At 40.5% G+C, this 19,813-nt stretch overlaps 1 protein-coding gene across 1 annotated transcript in view; it reads right to left on the bottom strand.

Annotated features, from left to right (window-relative positions):
- LOC145778495 (sushi, von Willebrand factor type A, EGF and pentraxin domain-containing protein 1-like) overlaps positions 1-19,813 on the bottom strand; it is a 178,906-nt gene that overhangs the window by 89,031 nt on the left and 70,062 nt on the right. Inside the window, exons 17-18 of the mRNA XM_082589985.1 lie at positions 17,362-17,910; positions 441-596 (exon numbers count right to left, since the gene is read on the bottom strand). Coding sequence (XP_082446111.1) covers positions 441-596; positions 17,362-17,910 — 705 coding nt within the window. The remainder of the gene's footprint in view (positions 1-440; positions 597-17,361; positions 17,911-19,813) is intronic.

Genomic DNA, 19,813 nt, shown 5'->3' with positions numbered 1-19,813 from the left:
GCGAATTCCTCTGGAGTGAAGTCTCCAGAGATTGTTTCTTCTTGTGGTGTTTGTTACCTTGTTTCTACTTCTCGCCACAGGTCAGGAACTTCCTTGGCAACAAGGCGGGATGCCTTGCAGTCCCATGTCTTGTAAACCCCGTTCTGCACTAGCCTGGAAGCGATGATATTTGCAGAAACGTATACGGTAAAACTCGACTTCAAGTATTCATACAACTCACATTCAAGTATTCATACAACTCGCATTCAAGAATTCATACATCTCGCATTCAAGTATTCATACAACTCGTATTCAAGTATTCATACAACTCGCATTCTAGTACTCATACAACTCGCATTCAAGTATTTAATTATTCAAACAACTTGCATTCACGTATTCATACAACTTGAATTCAAGTATTCATGTGTATCCATTACAAAACATTGAAAATACAAGCGTACCGTAGTTGCTGATGGTGATGTTGATAGTTTTGGAATCACCCATACTCCATTCTCCTTGTATACTTTGAGGAAGCATAGCGTCACTTCTTATAACCGCATATGGTTTCCTTCCGCGTATATCTTCTGATATGATCCAGAAAGAAGATAAATTTTGGTCTGAAAAGTATAATTCCATAAAGAATCTCTTGTTTATCTTTGGTGCAGTTTTTATTTGTCTAGTATATCTCTTTTTATTCGAGTTTCTGGAAGCTTGACAAAGTGTGAACTAAACAAATTAGTTACATTTTTCGGATGTTTACATACCTTCCTGTGTGTTGATGTCTCGTGTAAGTTACTTTTTTTAACCCATTTACGGCCGGTGTCCTTTTAAAAGGACATCGCTTTGAATGACTCAGTATTGCATCATCCTATTTTGATTGAATGATTTTAGGCTTGCTAGTAGTTGTTTAGGGTTTGTTTTGGAAGGTGCTGATAAATATTTTAGAACAGCGTACTTTTTCTGGATTTTGTGAAAGTTTGAACATTGTTGAAAAATGAGAAGATCCGGAAGAGGTGAAGTGAGGAGGAACATGCAAGTTTTGTTGCCAATTACTAATAGATATGAATAATGTCTCTTCATAGTTTGACACTCTATGATAGGGAGGGCCGTCAATGCACTTTTTTTGTCAAATCACTTAGCAACTCGGCTCAGATAGGAGGCTTAGGTCACAAACAAATAACCTGAAAACCTTTTTAGATCGGGCAGCTGGAAGACGCCGCACAAAAAAATCAATATCACCCAAATAAAGTAAGAAAAATTGTTTTTCCAAAAAAAAGTAATTAAAAAAATAAAAAATACACAAAACGACGTAAACAGTCAAAAACAATCACAGAACGTTCTCTTTCTTTGACTCAAAACGTGGACGCTGTCAACGAGCAGCAGTTCGCGTCAGAATCAGTTCATGTCTACTATCATGGCCGATGACTTCATCGTTCACTTCGGTGGCGAGTTTGACTGCGCGCTCAACTGCTTGTGTGCAGCATGGAAAATTGTCAATCGATGTAGGAACATCGGTCTCGACGAAAAGCTCTGTGAGCTGTTGGATGCTAAAATCGCGTAGAATTGATGGCTCAGTGAGTTTCTGCTGACTCCACCGGAGCAACTAGTATGTTGTCATTATTTGCATTCAATCAATCAACGTAAAATACGACTGGTAGGCTACCACTAGCACTATTACAAATTACTGTCCTGAATACCTGTAATAAATCGCGAATTGTGTTTTAAACATCCCTTCACTTCACTATTATGATTATATGTTTCATTGAAACAGAACCCAATTATGGTACTTGCTTCAGTCAGTAGGGTAACACCCTATCTATTCTGCTTTCACTGAGCACTGATAATTATCTAATATCTGTGTCGTCCATATACCCTGACTTCACTTTTTATAGGCCATATAGGCTACTAAGTAGCCTACTTACTTACATACCGTGCCTTCACCTTTTATATAGGCTACCAAGAAACCGACTTACGTGCATATCATGCCTTCGCCTTTTATATAGGCTACCAAGTAGCCTACTTACTTGCATACCCTGTCATCACCTTTTATTATATACGCTACCAAGTACTTAGGCTACTTGCATACCATGCCTTCACCATTTATATAGGCCACCTGTCCCGACAATTATTCACCGAATCAAACGTCATATAAAAACTGATATGGTCTATTGAATCTTGTCGTGTTGCGTCATGGAATTTGTCCTAAAAATGATGCAATCTCGGATCATTGTTCCTAGACTGACAAAATATTGCATCAGCCGCATTGAACACCTGTTTGAATGACTTCATAATTGTCTTTCATTATTGCGTCACAGAAACTGCTGACGTGCCTTTGAAATATTGCAAATCGTTCTGGTCATTCGTAAAATTGTTTGTTGGAAGTCGGTCGCATATTTAACTGGTTTGTTTGGTGCTTGCTAGCTGGACAAATTTTCCGTCGTTTATCTAAGTAATCTGTTCTGTAGTGACAAGTTTTAGTGGTGTACGGCGTTGCATCCAATTTCGACAGCCTGGTGGCTAATTTTACAGAAATACAATTTTGAATAGACGTTTCAAAGGAGTGTTTCTCTTTCGGTCATTACATACAGACGAACGGATTCGGGAATCTTATGTTACAATTTTTCCACTAAGAGATTATGGTTTACCGCTGTGACCATAAAAAAAATAAAAGACGTTACTCTGTCTAGTGTTTGGTACTGAAGCAAAGAAATCATAAAAGAAGATCTTGTTGGTTGGTAGTCTACAAAAACAAAGAAAATTAAAGACTTTTCTTCTCAGTTCGTACTGAAGAACTTCAAGTTAAAAATTAAAGGCGTTTCTTTGTTGGTTCTGAAGAAAAAACAACATTGACATTCATTTGAAGAAAAAAGATTAAAGACAATCGATCTGTGCTTGAAGATTCAAGTGAACGAATCCAAGCAAGTTGTGTGGAACTTTAGGACTTTATATACCCCAACAACTACGGTATTGTGCATTTAAATTCTTTTTGTATTTTTTACGGTCTTTGCAGTTAAGTTTTTTATAACTTAATTTTGTGTGTTTGTGTAACTTAATTTTTTAATTGTTAAATTTAGCCCCAACATTTAATATGTCTACACTCGGTGGAGACAGGGACTCGGCCGCTGTCGACTCGACTGAGTTTAAGCCTGATGATGTTCTTTGCGGTCGGGCAGGCCATTCTGGGGAGGGACCCAGTAACGATGAGGCTAAGTCAGTTCGAGAGGCCCGGCATCTTAGAAGGGATATTTTGACTCAAATTGGGGAACTTTCTGTAGCCCTAGGTTCTTTGAGTGATAAGCAGGAACTGTTAATTTTTAGATCTAAGTTCTCTACTTTGGAAGAGGATTTACGGCATTTCCATGCTCTTTTGACTAAAATTTTTAACTCTGCAATCTTGGCAGAACTTCGTGATAGGGTAGACCCCGAATTTAACTCGTTAAAAAATAACTTCGAACAAAAAGTAAGTGAGTTCTCAGATAGGTTGGATGCTGACATACATCCTGAAGATAGCGCCTCAAATGTAAGCACTAAGATGTCTACGAGTTCGTCTCGGATACTTGCACAAATTAACCTACAGCTAAGACGAGAGGAGCTCCAGATACAAGCTGAGGCCGAAGCAAGAGCTGCTGAGGCCGCCGCGAGAGCCGAAGCTAGAGCTGCTGAGTTCGCGCTCAAAGACGATCAGTTGAGGGCTGAACAACGTAAAGAGGTAGTTTTAGCTGAATATTGTTCAGAGTTGGGCTCCCGGCGTAGTTCTAAGAAGGGCTCTTCTAGCCATTCCAGAAGTGAACATCAATCGCAGTTTAATTTACCTAACCTTTTCCAGGCGCCTGTTCAATCTGTAAGTGGACCAGTGCAATCCACAAGCTTTCCAGCTGTTTCAGGAGGTCTCGGGGCCGCGGCTAAGGGTCTTCCGAAGGCTGTAGAGCCAAGGCCTGCGAATTATAACCGAACTCCTCCCCCAGAGCGTGCAGGTCACGGGGCCGCCATTAGCAGTAATGCTTTGTCCCCTTCACAGTTTTCTGCGCCGCTAGTTTTTGATCGCCCAGCTACACGTAATTTGCGTGATTGTGAGAGGCGTAACGCGTCTCCTGATTTTAACGTGTGTGAGGATCGTGATCGGGCTGTGCATGTGACTGAGCCCCCTCAGCCCCTTAAGGGATATAGCTTATCTTCTCCCGCTAAATCGAGTTCTCAACAACAGGATTGCTTTTTTGAATACCAAAATAGTAGGACGTTTTTCGATAAGGCGGCCTTGATTGGTTACGATGGTAATAATATGCCATTTATCTTCTTTAAAAATCGTGTTACGGCCTTAATAGCAGCTTCACCCTTCAAAGGAACTCGTTTGACTTTGTTACAAGCAGCTTGTGTTAGAACAGCTGCGCAAACGATTGCTAATTTGGTTTCCGACATTCCTGGCTTGTCAGAAGAAGACAGGATAGAAATGTCGTTAGCTTGCTTGTCCCAGCGTTTTGGGGTTCGTGGAGGTCTTTTCGCCGAACCGGAAATTAGAAAGTATCGCTATGGTAGCAAATTGACTTCGACCTCTTCCAGTGATCTGAAAGAGTTTAAAGATGAATTGTCGCAGTGTCTGCTTTACGCGCAAGCTTATGGTCAGCGTGACAAATTGGAAGGACGTTTTGTTTTGGATTTGGCTAAACGACTCCCGTTTGACGCTAAGCAGCGTTATCTTGACTTTTTAGGTGATCAGTATGGTGGTACTGATGAGCCTACTTTTCAGAGTTTGTTTGAATTTGTAGTACGGGAGGAAACGCGCAAGTCGACTGATTTTAGCATTATGCTAATGGGCGATTCTGGTGAGTCGCAGCATTTTAAAAAGTTTGGCAAAAGAAAATTGCCTTCATGTCCGGTTAGGCAGACGTCTGTAAAACCCCATGATAATGTGATTTCAGGGAGTTCGCAGTACTCGACTGCTGTTGGCGCACCGCGCGGTGGTGTGGCCAGACGTAGAGACATACTGGCATGTTTTTATTGTTCGTCACGTGGTCAAGTTGAATATCATTTTTTGTCTAATTGTAAAGAATTTTTGCGCTTGACACCTAAAGATCGGAGAGATGTCATTGTGAAAGCTGGCAAATGCTTGAATTGTTTGCTCCAGCATATGGTTAAGGATTGCGTTCATGCAAACAACGGTCGTCAATGTGGCCCTAACAACGATAGGAAACACTATTTTCTTCTGCATGATTTTTATGTGACGTCACGTGATTCTCTGGATTCGGTCGGTAAAGATGATGCTGGCGCCAGAGTTCCTGTGCGTAATGTTAAGATTGGAAATGTTAAAGCAGCCTTTAACCGCATTACTGCTGCTCGTGTTTTGAATCCAATGACTGGCAAATCGAAGTTGGTGTATTGTCAGCATGATCCTGGTTCGCAGTTGACATTTGTTTCGAGTGATTTGGTCTGCAAACTTGGCTTTAAACAGTATGACAAAGCGTCGTTTAAAATGGATACTCTGGCTGGTCAGAAACCTACTTGTGCTGATCTTGTTAAACTCAACATCTAGTCGTTAGAGACAGATGAACTGTTTTGTGATATAACTTCGGTGGTTAACCCAGCTTGGGCTGACGATGTTAAAACTTTACCACATAAGCAGGATTTAAATGGTTTTCGTCATTTTCATGACGTGAATATGTTTCATTTGAATGATTGTAGTACTGTAGATGTACTGATTGGCAACGACAACGCTTATTTGATGTGGGCCAAAGAAGAGCGTGTTGGTGAAAATCGTAGTGAACCGCATGTTTTGCTCACTCCTCTCGGCTGGTTGGCTTGTGGTGGTAAGTCACCCTTAGATGAAAGCGTTGCTAACGTGTGCAGAGTGCAAAAGTCTTCAGAGTCGGATGTCATCTCTGGCTTTCAGCGTAAAATTGAGTCTCGTGATATGGAAATAGCAGACCTGAATAAAGTCATTCAGGATTTGACGTTGCAAAATGAAACTTGTGAATTGTCTCGCAATGATATTTTGGCTAGAGAACATGTTGAACCGAATATTGAGTTGAAAGATGGTCGATTTGAGATACCTGTACCGTTGAAGGAAGATATTGATTTACCTAACAATTTTGTGTTGGCGTCAGATAGAGCTGCTGCTTTAAGAAAGAAGGCTTTATAACAACCTGAACTTCGTGATTTCCCTACCAACACCATAAAAGATCTTAAATCTAAGGGCTATATTGAGCGTGCTGGTGAAGCAGGAAATGTAAAAGGATTTCAGTGGTATTTACCATACTTTGTGACGTCACAATTAAAAAAGCGTATTGTTTACGATGGCAAGTCTGAATTTCGAGGAACTTGTGTTAATGATGTAATGTTTTCGGGTCCTGACTTGTTAAACCCTCTTGTAGATGTCTTGGCTAGATTTCGGCTTGGTAGATTTGGTCTCATGGCTGATGTGACTAAATGCTTCTTTCAAATAAAGTTACCTGAGTCGCAAAGGGATTTGTTTCGTATATTGTGGTTTGAAGATAATGACCTTGGAGTGGTAGGATGGTACCCTTTCGTTTTTGTGTACACCCTTGGGGAATAAAGAGTAGCCCATATATCGCTTGCTTGGCTATAAAGAAAATGATCGAGCAGAATCCCAGCAGTGCTGGTGACCTGACACTCTGCAATATTGCAAATAATATGTACATGGATGATTTTATATTTTCGGCTGATAGCTTAGAGGAAGCTCAGCAAATCACTCATGAATCAATTGCTTTGTTTGATAGCCGTGGGTTTAAACTTGTTAAGTGGAGTGCTAACAAGGAGGCTATGATTGTCTTGTCAAATTTGGATAATGAGATGCTCTCACCTTTGATTCGTGATGTGGACTTTCAGACTGATGATATGACTTTGCCATCAGCGAAGACATTGGGTTGTGTGTGGCAAACCGAGTCTGACGAGATGCGTATCGCATGTTCCTTAAAGCCCTTAGCTAAACACACGCGCCGAAGTATGCTCAGTCAGCTTGGACAAAATTTTGATCCGCTAGGCTTTGGAGCGCCATTTTTTCTAAAAGCACGCCTGATACTTCAGCAATTGGCAATCTGCCTCACTTTTGACCCCATACTTAGACCCATACTGTGCTGTTGGGCAACCACATGATCGTGACCAACTAAGAAGGGATTATCGGTTCAATTTGTCACTTTTTCAGCAGTTTTGGAGCAAATGGATAGATTTTTACTTGCCAGGGCTTCAGGGCCGGAAAAAATGGTTAAAAATGGCCGAGAATTTGGAGTCTAGTCAACTTATAGTGGTGGGTTCTCTCCAAGACATTGGTAAACGTGGGAAGTATCAACTTGGGAGGGTGCATGAGGTGGTCCCACAAATTAGGAAAGGGAAGCCTGTGGTTCGTAGAGCCAAAGTTGCCGTTTGCAACTATGATGAGAGTACGGGGGAAGTGAAAATAGACTACGTGTTGAGGGATATTTCGTGCCTCGCCCCCGTAAAGAACACCTAAGTGTTAGGGTTTGAGCCTGGTTTTGTCTGCGGTGGCCGACACTTGTCTGAGCCCAGAACAGTCGGTTCTTATCGCAACAATTTATTGTGTATAGCGTCATTTTAGCGTGTACCTATGGTACCAATTTCATGTATCGTCGTGTATTATTCGTATTGCTGTTCATTCTCTGCATGCCCTTTGCATTTACGTATTAACTTAAACGTGAGTGATTCAAACAATTTGTCTATCGTGTGTTTTTATTCATTGGCTCACAATTGTCGTCAATTCTTTTTTAGTTATGCCATGTCAGACTGTCATACCACCAATCAAGTAGCCTACTTATTTACATACTATGCCTTCACCTTTTAAATAGGCTACTAAGTAGCCTATTTGCATACCATGCCTTTACCATTTATATAGGCTACCAAGTGGCCTACTTACTTACATACCATGCCTTCACCTTTTATATAGGCTACCAAATAGCCTACTTACTTGCATACCATGCCTTCACCTTTTATATAGGTTACCAAGAAGTCTACTTAGCCTACTTGCATACCATGCCTTTACCGTTTTTACATAGGCTACCAAGTAGCCTACTTACTTGCATTTGTATGCCCTGCCATCACCAAATAACCTACTTACTTACCTACCATGCCTTCACCTTTTATATAGGTTACCAAGAAGTCTACTTAGCCTACTTGCATACCATGCCTTTACCGTTTTTACATAGGCTACCAAGTAGCCTACTTACTTGCATTTGTATGCCCTGCCATCACCTTTTATATAGGCTACCAAGTACTTATAAGCTACTTGCATACCATGCCTTAACCATTTATATAGGCTACCAAGTAGCCTACTTACTGTACTTACATACCATGCCTTCACCATTTATATAGGGTATCAAGAAGCCTACTTACTTGCATAACATGCCTTCACCTCTTATGTAGGCTACCAAGCCGCCTACTTACTTGCATACCTGGTCACAGCGGTAAACCATAATCTCTTCGTGGGAAAATTGTAACGTAAGATTCCCAAATCCGTTCGTCTGCATGCAATGACCCAAAAATAAACACACTTTCGAAACGTCTATTCAAAGTGTATTCCAGTAAAATTAGCCCGAGGCTACCGAAAACGAGGGGGTGTAACGCCGTACACCTAAAAACTGTCACTACAATACAAATTACTTGGTTAAAAGACGGAACCTTTGTCCAGCTAGCAAGCACTAAGCCAACAGTTAAATGTGCGGCCAACTTTCAAACAATCATTTTACGAATGACCAGAATAGATATCAATATCTCAAATTCACGTAGAAAATAACTGTGACGCAATAGAAAGACATTGTCACGCAATTCAAAACAGGTGTTCGAGCTAGTGAACCAATGCATTCATGTTTAAACAGGCCCAAACAGGTCTGACACAAGTCTTATTAACGATGGTGCAATTTTGGAACACTTTCCAGCAACTTCCATGACGTAATATTCAGAAGACTTGAACTGTTTTTATATGACGTTTGAACAGGTGAAAATTGTCGGGAACATAGCGGCCCCTAGTTATGACAGTCTGGCATGGCATAACTAAAAAAGAATTGACGACAATTGTGAGCCAATGAATAAAAACACATGATACACTAATTGTTTGAATCACTCACGTTTAAGTTAATACGCAAATACAAAGGGCATGCAAAGAATGAACAGCAATACGAATAAACACGACGATACATGAAATTGGTACCATAGGTACACGCTAAAATGATGCTATCAACAATAGTTGCGATAATAACCGACTGTTCCGGGCTCAGACAAGGGTCGGCTACCGCAGACAAAACCAGGCTCAAACCCTAACACTTAGGTGTTCTTTACGGGGGCGAGGCACGAAATATCCCTCAACACGTAGTCTACTTTCACTTTCCCCGTACTCTCATCATAGTTGCAGACGGCAACTTTGGCTCTACGAACTACAGGCTTCCCTTTCCTAATTTGTGGAACTACCTCATGCACCCTCCCAAGTTGATACTTCCCACGTTTACCAATGTCTTGGAGAGAACCTACCACTACAAGTTGACCAGGCTCCAAATTCTCGGCCATTTTTAGCCATTTTTTCCGGCCCTGAAGACCTGGCAAGTAGAAATCGATCCATTTACTCCAAAACTGCTGAGAAAGTGACAAATTGAACCGATAATCCCTTCTTAATTGGTCACGATCATGTGGTTGCCCAACAGCACAGTATGGGTCTAAGTATGGGGTCAAAAGTGAGGCAGGGGTGATGACAGTAAAATCCCTAGGGTCGTCACTCAAAGGTACCAAAGGGCGTTCGTTCACGATCCGAACGGCACTACCTGTGTACGTAAGCAGTTCAATAAAATTGGGCTTACGAATTGAAGAGTCCAAAATGTGAAAAAAGTACTTGGTTATATCGGCCACGAAACCAAATCTGCCAAGCCGCAATCTAGCCAAGAGATCTGCCAGAGAGTTTAACAAATCAGGACCCGAAAACATTACATCATTAACACAAGTTCCTCGAAATTCAGACTTGCCATCGTAAACAATGCGCTTTTTTAATTGTGACGTCACAAAGTATGGTAAATACCATTCAAATCCCTTGACATTTCCTGCTTCACCCGCACGCTCAATATAGCCATTAGATTTAAGATCTTTCATGGTGTCAGTAAGGAAATCACGAAGTTCAGGTTGTTTTAAAGCTTTCTTTCTTAAAGCAGCAGCTCTATCTGACGCCAACACAAAATTGTTAAGTAGATCAATATCTTCCTTCAACGGAACAGGTATCTCAAATCGACCATCTTTCAACTCAATATTCGGTTCGACAAGTTCTCTAGCCAAAATATCATTGCGAGACAATTCACAGGTTTCATTTTGCAAAGTCAAATCCTGAATGACTTTATTCAGGTCTGCTATTTCCATATCGCGAGACTCAATTTTACGCTGAAAGCCAGAGATGACATCCGACTCTGAAGACGTCTGCACTCTGCACACTTTAGCAACGCTTTCAACTAAGGGTGACTTACCACCACAAGCCAACCAACCGAGAGGAGTGAGTAAAGCATGCGGTTCACTGCGATTTTCACCAACACGTTCTTCTTTTGCCCACATCAAATAAGCGTTGTCATTGCCAATCAGTACATCTACAGTACTACAATCATTCAAATGAAACATATTCACGTCATGAAAATGACGGAAACCACTTAAATCTTGTTTATGAGGTAAAGTTTTAACATCGTCAGCCCAAGCTGGGTTAACCACCGAGGTTATATCACAAAACAGTTCATCAGTCTCTAACGACTGGATGTTGAGTTTAACAAGATCAGCACAAGTAGGTTTCTGACCAGCCAGAGTATCCATTTTAAACGACGCTTTATCATACGGTTTAAGGCCAAGTTCGCACACCAAGTCACTCGAAACAAAGGTCAACTGCGAACCAGGATCATGCTGACAATACACCAACTTCGATTTGCCAGTCATTGGATTCAAAACACGAGCAGCAGTAATGCGGTTAAAGGCTGCTTTAACATTTCCAATCTTAACATTACGCACAGGAACTCTGGCACCAGCATCATCTTTACCGACCGAATCCAGAGAATCACGTGACGTCACATAAAAATCATGCAGAAGAAAATAGTGTTTCCTATCGTTGTTAGGCCCACACTGACGACAGTTGTTTGCATGATTACAGTCCTTAACCATATGCTGGCGCAAACAATTCAAGCATTTGCCAGCTTTCACAATGACATCTCTCCGACCTTTAGGTGTCAAGCGCAAAAATTCTTTACAATTAGACAAAAAATGATATTCAACTTGACCACGTGATGAACAACAAAAACATGCCGGTATGTCTCTACGTCTGGCCACACCGCCGCGCGGTGCGCCAACAGCAGTCGAGTACTGCGAACTTCCTGACATGACATTATCATGGGGTTTTACAGACGTCTGCCTAACTGGACATGAAGGCAATTTTCCTTTGCCAAACTTTTTAAAATGCTGCGACTCACCAGAATCGCCCATTAGCATAATGCTAAAATCAGTCGACTTGCGCGTTTCCTCCCGTACTACAAAATCAAACAAACTCTGAAAAGTAGGTTCCTCAGTGCTACCATACTGATCACCTAAAAAGTCAAGATAACGCTGCTTAGCGTCAAACGGGATTCGCTTAGCCAAATCCAAAACAAAACGTCCTTCTAATTTATCACGCTGACCATAAGCTTTCGCGTAAAGCAAACACTGCGACAATTCATCTTTAAACTCTTTCAAATCACTGGAAGAGATAGAAGTCAATTTGCTACCATAGCGATACTTTCTAATTTCTGGTTCTGCGAAAAGACCTCCACGAACTCCAAAACGTTGGGACAAGCGAGCTAACGACATTTCTATCCTGTCTTCCTCTGACAAGCCAGGAGTGTCGGAAACCAAATTAGCAATCGTTTGTGCAGCTGTTCTAACACAAGCTGCTTGCAACAAAGTCAAACGAGTTCCCTTAAAGGGCGAAGCTGCCATCAAGGCCATAACACGATTTTTAAAGAAGACAAATGGCATATTATTACCATCGTAACCAATCAAGGCCGCCTTATCGAAGAACGTCCTACTATTTTGGTATTCAAAAAAGCAATCCTGCTGTTGAGAACTCGATTTAGCGGGAGAAGACAAGCTATATCCCTTAAGGGGCTGAGTGGGCTCAGTCACATGCACAGCCCGATCACGATCCTCACATACGTTAAAATCAAGAGACACGATACGCCTCTCACAACCACCCAAATTACGTGTAGCTGGGCGATCAAAAACTAGCGGCGCTGAAAACTGTGAAGGGGGCAAAGCATTACTGCTAATGGCGGCCCCGTGACCTGCACGCTCTGGGGGAGGAGTTCGGTTGTAATTTGAAGACCTTGGCTCTACAGCCTTCGGAAGACCCTTAGCCGCGGCCCCGAGACCTCCTGAAACAGCTGGAAAACATGTGGATTGTACAGGTCCACTTACGGATTGAACAGGCGTGTGGAAAAGGTTAGGTAAATTAAACTGCGATTGATGTTCACTTCTGGAATGCTTAGAAGAGCCCTTCCTAGAGCTACGCCGGGAGCCCAACTCAGAACGATATTCAGCTAAAACTGCCTCTTTACGTTGTTCGGCCCTCAACTGAGCGTCTTTGAGTGCAAACTCAGCAGCTCTAGCTTCGGCTTTCGCGGCGGCCTCAGCAGCTCTCGCTTCGGCCTCAGCTTGTATGGCCTCAGCTCTTGCGATGGCCTCAGCAGCTCTTGTTTCGGCAGCTCTCGCGGCAGCCTCAGCTCGTATGGCCTCAGCTCTTGCGATGGCCTCAGCAGCTCTTGCTTCGGCCTCAGCTTGGATCTTTAGCTCCTCTCGTCTTAACTGTAGGTTAATTTGTGCAACTATCCGTGACGAGCTCTCAGACATCCTAGTGCTTACATTTGAGGCGCTATCCTCAGGATGTATGTCAGCATCCAACCTATCTGAGAACTCACTTTCTTTTTGTTCGAAGTTATTTTTTAACGAGTTAAATTCGGGATCTACCCTATCACGAAGTTCTGCCAAGATTGCAGAGTTAAAAATTTTACTCAAGAGAGCATGGAAATGCCGTAATTCCTCTTCTAAAGTAGATAACTTAGATCTAAAAATTAACAGTTCCTGCTTATCACTCAAAGAACCTAGGGCTACAGAAAGTTTCCCAATTTGAGTCAAAATATCCCGTCTAAGATGCCGGGCTTCTCGAACTGATTTAGCCTCATCGTTAATGGGCCCCTCCCCAGAATGGCCTGCCCGACCGCAAAGAACATCATCAGGCTTAAACTCAGTCGAGTCGACGGCGGTCGAGTCCCTGTCACCACCGAGTGTAGACATTTTAAATGTTGTGGCTAAATTTAACAATTAAAAAATTAAGTTACACAAACACACAAATTAAGTTATAAAAAACTTAACCGTAAAGACCGTAAAAAATACAAAAAAGAATTTAAATGCACGATACCGTAGCTGTACGAGTATGTGAAGTCCAAACGTCCACAAAACTTGCTTGGATTCTTCCACTTGAATCTTCAAGCACAGATGGATTGCCTTTAATTTTCTTTCTTGCCAATAAATGTCAAAGTTATTTTTCTTCTGTACCAAACTGAGAAGAAATGTCTTTACTTTTCTTTACTTCTTTAGACTACCAACCAATAAGATCTTCTTTTATTATTTCTTTGCTTCTAAGTGCTTCTTAGCCTACCAACTAACAAACTTCGTCTTTTATTTTTTGCTTCTAAGTGCTTCTTAGCCTACCAACTAACAAACTTCGTCTTTTATTTTTTGTGCCTTCAAGTGCTTCTTGGCCTACCAGCTAACAAATTCGTCTTTTATTTTTTATGGTCACAGCGGTAAACCATAATCTCTTCGTGGGAAAATTGTAACGTAAGATTCCCAAATCCGTTCGTCTGCATGCAATGACCCAAAAATAAACACACTTTCGAAACGTCTATTCAAAGTGTATTCCAGTAAAATTAGCCCGAGGCTACCGAAAACGAGGGGGTGTAACGCCGTACACCTAAAAACTGTCACTACAATACAAATTACTTGGTTAAAAGACGGAACCTTTGTCCAGCTAGCAAGCACTAAGCCAACAGTTAAATGTGCGGCCAACTTTCAAACAATCATTTTACGAATGACCAGAATAGATATCAATATCTCAAATTCACGTAGAAAATAACTGTGACGCAATAGAAAGACATTGTCACGCAATTCAAAACAGGTGTTCGAGCTAGTGAACCAATGCATTCATGTTTAAACAGGCCCAAACAGGTCTGACACAAGTCTTATTAACGATGGTGCAATTTTGGAACACTTTCCAGCAACTTCCATGACGTAATATTCAGAAGACTTGAACTGTTTTTATATGACGTTTGAATAGGTGAAAATTGTCGGGAACAATACCCTGCCATCACCTTTTATGCAGGCTACTAAGTACTTAGGCTACCGTACTTGTATACCCTGCCTTCATCATTTATATAGGCTACCAAGTAGCCTACTTACTTGCATACCATGCCTTCACCTTTTATGTAAGCTACCAAGTAGCTTACCGTACTTACTTACATACCATGCCTTCACTTTTTTATAGGCTACCAAGAGCCTAGTTACTTGCATACCAAACCTTCACCTTTTATATAGGCTACCAAGAAGCCTACATACTTGTATACCCTGCCATCACCTTTTATATAGGCTACCAAGTAGCCTACTTACATGTTTAACTGTATGATGATTGATGAATCAACCATGTGTGATGGGTGTGTGGCGCACACACTCTGAATATACGCCACTGCAATATCCAGGGTTGCCATCGACATGGACCCAAAAATAAGGACAACAGAAAAATTAAATTTTCATACAAAATAAAATAAACGTTTTTGAACAAATCTCAGCAATTGTACCAGCAACTTTATATCACATGCCATATTGTTTGCCAGAAACAATGTGTTCCAGCAACTCATTGTTCGTAAAAAAAATACTATGTGCATTTCACGAAAACTCAGGTATATGTTTACTTTTACTGTAGTAGGGATTTGGCTGTCATTCCACTAAGTTTATTCACTAATTATTGAACATAAGACAAAATAAAGACTCAAATCAAAAAGAAGGACATTTCCTAGCAATAAAGACAGTAATATTTTCTAAGATAGAGTTCTTCAAAATAAGTACAAATCTTAGAAATAAGGACGGTATGGTAACCCTGTCAATATCCCTGGAATGGGGTGATTCATCGATTAGGTCCGTGTTGTGCACCGTCTTCCTGGCGTTCAATTAAAAAACGGTTTTCGATTTCGCCATTTACTCGACAAACCTCCTAAGAAACTCGAGTTGCTAAGCGATCTGTTTCCGACGGCCCTCCCTTACTCTATAATATTGTGCTTCCTACTGCACTCTAATTTGTGCAGGTTTTGCTTTTTTTATTTGTTTATTTTGTTTTATATTTATTGTTGCTTTTTAAAAGGACACCGGCCACATGGCTAAATTTTTTTGGCTGTTTGTTACCCTGTTAAAGGATATTGAACATCGTATAAAAGCAGCACACTGTGCCTATAGAAGACTTAACCATCGTGTCTTCAACAACCATGCTATATCTATCCGCACAAAAATTATGGTCCTCCGGCAATCGTTCTATCCGCACAAAAATTATCGTCTTCCGGGCAGTCGTTCTATCTACCCTTCTCTATGCTTGTGAAACCAGGACATTGCACCGCCGTGACATCAAAAATCTTGAAAATTTCCAACAGAGGAAACTGAGTAAAATGCTAGGCCCTTGTTGGGAAGATTGTCTCATCAACGAGGCATTTCTTGATAGCGCTAGGTTGCCCAATTCAGAAGCCACCATATTGCAACGCTGCCTTCGCTGGACAGGACATGTCATGCAAATGGACCCAACGAGGCTTCCACGAATAATGCTTTATGGTGAATTAGAGACAGGAACAAGACCCCCGGAAGACCAAAATGAGATACAAAAATCAGCTGAAAATCTCCTTCAACCATGCAAACATTGATTTGGATTCATGGGAACAACTTGCTAGTAACAGATCACTCTGAAACGAAATACTAGACAATCTAAAACTACCACGTCCCCCACCCTCCATGCAATGTGACTTTTGCCAACGTCTTTTCCATCATAGACTGGGCCTCCAAAGCCAGATACGACATCACCATCCAAAGTCAAATTCGACTTGAAGACAAACCAATGCTCCGACACGAGCTGGAGCCGACGACGAATACTGTCAGTGGCGTATAGCTAGGGTTTTCCAGCGGGGCGGACCATGATTTTTCCACCCCTGATCGCGTGAAGTAGGAACGAGCAAATAGAATTCGAGCCAAATCCGCTTCAAAAAAGATTTTTACTATGCTATTTCGTTTAAAATTAAAAATTCTGCCTCTCACAAGCTTCCGACCAGGAGGAGACCGACCGTCCGACCTCTCACTAGTTACCCCGATGGTTACCGTGAATATAACATATTTCTGCAATAATTTTGAAACGTCCTTTAAGAAAGATCTAACAATTTTCTATCGAAACAAACACCTGCTTCTGTTAAGGTATCGCTAGATTTATATTTGACCATGTGGCCGGTGTCCTTTTAAAAGACAAACAAAAAAATGTAACAAAAAAGCAAAAATCACCAAATTTTTTTAGTCTACCTAAAAAGTTATGACAATACAACGTTGTGGCTGAAATATCACCTAAAAAGAGCAACGGGAACTTGTGGCGGCTTTTAATGGGTTAAGTCGTAAAAAATACTGTGCAAAAAAGAACATCATAAAGATACATGCGAGAATGCTCGGACAATGGACAATGAATGCTAGGAATATGTTCATTCAAACCATTTTTCAATGAAGTGTTAATGAAGTTCTTTTTATTCGAGTTTCTGGAAGCTTGACAAAGTGTGAACTAAACAAATTAGTTAAATTTTTCGGATGTTTACATACCTTCCTGTGTGTTGATGTCTCGTGTAAGTTACTTTTTTTAAAGAAAGCAAAAGGTTGTTGGTGTTACCAATTTATTCAGTGATGTAATAATTGTACGATTTAATATTTTGTTCAAAGTTTGACTTTCGCAAAAATATTCTACTATTTGCAATTGTGCATCCAACCCAACGCAAAATAGTAAAGAATTGTTTTTAAGTTTTAGGACAAAAAACGGTTTGATTACAAACAATTGGTGGTTGACCGCGTAGCGTTGTTACTACTTTTATTGTGCAATATTAGTTCATGTGCTTTATCAGTTACTACAAAAACCTCACCACGCATGACATTGGTTGTGCTCACACTGAGTTTGTTTATTACACAAAGTAGCCTATCGATAAAATCTAGTATTCTATCAAAATTCAACTTATGCATAAGTTAAACCTTTATTTTTGAACCTAGTCTTTATGTCTATATTTTCGTTAGTGCAAAGTCTATGTTTGCGTTTACCTTCAGAATATATTGTTCTGTGGAGAAACATTGCTGTACTTGAATCTGCTAAGCGATAAACTGGAGCCTGGTGACGTACAATTCCATTTTCTGGTATATAGACTCCCATTTGTACTGACGAATTAGAAGATTGTGATGAAACACGCAATGGCCTGACGCCATCACTCCACGTCATACATAAAGTTGCTTTCCGACTGTTGCAGTCCCTGGGGGTCCACCGGTTCTTCTCAACTCGATATCTGCTACAAAATGTTTTTACATCGGTTGGTGTGCGAGAAAAATTTGTAAACTCTATTGAATCGAACACTTCTCCAGTGTTCCAAACGTATCCAGTCCCGTTCTCGGGATACGTCAAACCAAGCCAGAAATTCTTTGGTTTAGGTTGAAGAGAGTTGATTATAATCTGATGAACTTCAGTGGATCTGACGATTGGTAACGTTGTATCTTGGTCTTTGCACCTAGCGAGAGCTGTGCTGTAATTTGATCTTCCTTGTATGCTGATGCATATAGGAGTGTAGTACGTATATCCTTTAGGGCACTGTTGAAATGCTAAAAAATAATAAATTACAAAGTCGTAAGATCTACGATAAATATTGCATGAATTGCATCATCAACAGAAATGATTTGACCCTTTTCAGGACGTACTTGTATATTATTTAACTGACACAGATATTGAGAATCTTTCATCAAGCACCTTTATGTAAATGTTTTATATACGAAATAAAATCAATATTGAACTTCATTTAAATAAAACTAAACATAAAATTACAAAACGTTTGAAATCTTACGAATAAAAGGACCTGGGGGTAAGTTTGTTGGCACGTTATGTGCAGAATTAATTTTTTTTTTAAACTCGCGTTACTGTATGTGTTTACAGTAATTTGGCGACTTTTAGTCTTTTTTGTCGCGTTATGACTTTTTAGAGTGTCGGAAAGTTCTCAGGTGGCAACGCGATAAATTTTGTTTTAATTTTGTTGCTTGCTTTATTTTGTTTGTTTCAATATTCCGGAGAAGTCAATATGGGATTATTGTTTTCCGATGTAATCGCATTATTTTTGTTACACTGCAAATGTCATTAGAAATAATGATCCTCGGTTTCTTCATAATTCCTTTCAGACAAAGGAAAATAAGTTAAAGCGAAATTAATGCTTTATGAAAGTTTGCGATGGTGAAAATGACTTTAGCAGGGTTACGCACAGTGAGGACCATTGGCTCGAACGACAATTGTCATGGTTCTCACTGAACAGGTTGTTGCACGTTCTCCTTAGCAGCCAGTAGAACGCGAATTCAAAGCCCTCTGCTATGAGCACTTTATTAAACAACCACGTGGAATAATTTTTTAGCGTTGAATTAAAAACAGTTTGTTCCTCAAAAGGTCTTCCCTTCCTCCCCTTATTTCACTTGATCAATACTAAAGAAGCACAATTATACCATGCACTTGGTTGTTCATGACTGTTCCTAACATTGAAAAGTCGATCTGATAGTGTAACACTTCATAGTAACAATTGTGCAGTTTTCTTGTAAATTTAAAATTGATGAACTTTCCGTTAGTACCAAAAGTGGGACAGACTGATAGATCAAAGAACGAATAAATAATCCTAAAAAGAGTAACCCATATTTGAGACAACTGCTGGACAATTCCGACATCTTTATTTATATTTCAAAAATGCCGCCTAGGAAAAATGTAAACAACTTCCTGGAACCCCAAAAGTAGAATTTGTTCGACTTTAGCATAAATTCATTCATACACCTACTAATTCCAAACATAGAACAACCGCTACTCAACGGCTGTAAGATACAAAATAAACTTGGTTCTGGGCAGAATGTGTGATAGTTCATGGGAAGAAACTATTCAAAATGATGCACAACGCAAAACTCAACGAAGACTGAGGCGAGAATGCAATGAGGATTACGCTGCACAGGGGCTTCAATACTAGCACAGAAAAGTGCACCAAGCTATACAACGAAGGTAATTGGTAAATGAATAACAGCACAATAAACACTATAAACACGTACACCGACGTTTTTCTTTCAAAAATGTTTTACGTTTAAAAGAAATTTTTCGCAACAAACTGACAAATTTAACAGTGCCCATTGCTTTTTTTGTGCATTGTTTTCATTCAAGATCGACCCAGTTAGCAAATCAGTCTTTTGCTACATTGGTTCAACCTCTGTGGATCTTACAAAGCTGAAAGAAGACTGATTTGTTGACAGTAAATTTTTCTCAAATTTCCTTAACACCTGATCCTCATATAGCTGTTGCATTGTTTCAACGATTACAGACTCGTCGTCATATCCAGGCTTTCACCCGGTGATTGAAGATTTAGATTAAGTGGACGAGAAGGCAAGGAAGCCAATCTTCGTTTCCACCTTCCATGCCTTTAAGTGTTCTGCCACAGACACAGCCGCATGCTCTTGAGCGGTGTCGAACCGGCGCCTTTTCGAGTACCGT

This window comes from Aplidium turbinatum, chromosome 1 (assembly GCF_918807975.1).
Source record: "Aplidium turbinatum chromosome 1, kaAplTurb1.1, whole genome shotgun sequence".
NCBI lineage: Eukaryota > Metazoa > Chordata > Ascidiacea > Aplousobranchia > Polyclinidae > Aplidium > Aplidium turbinatum.
The sequence above is the reverse complement of the archived record's forward strand: the minus strand, read 5'-3'. Positions and strand labels throughout refer to the sequence as shown.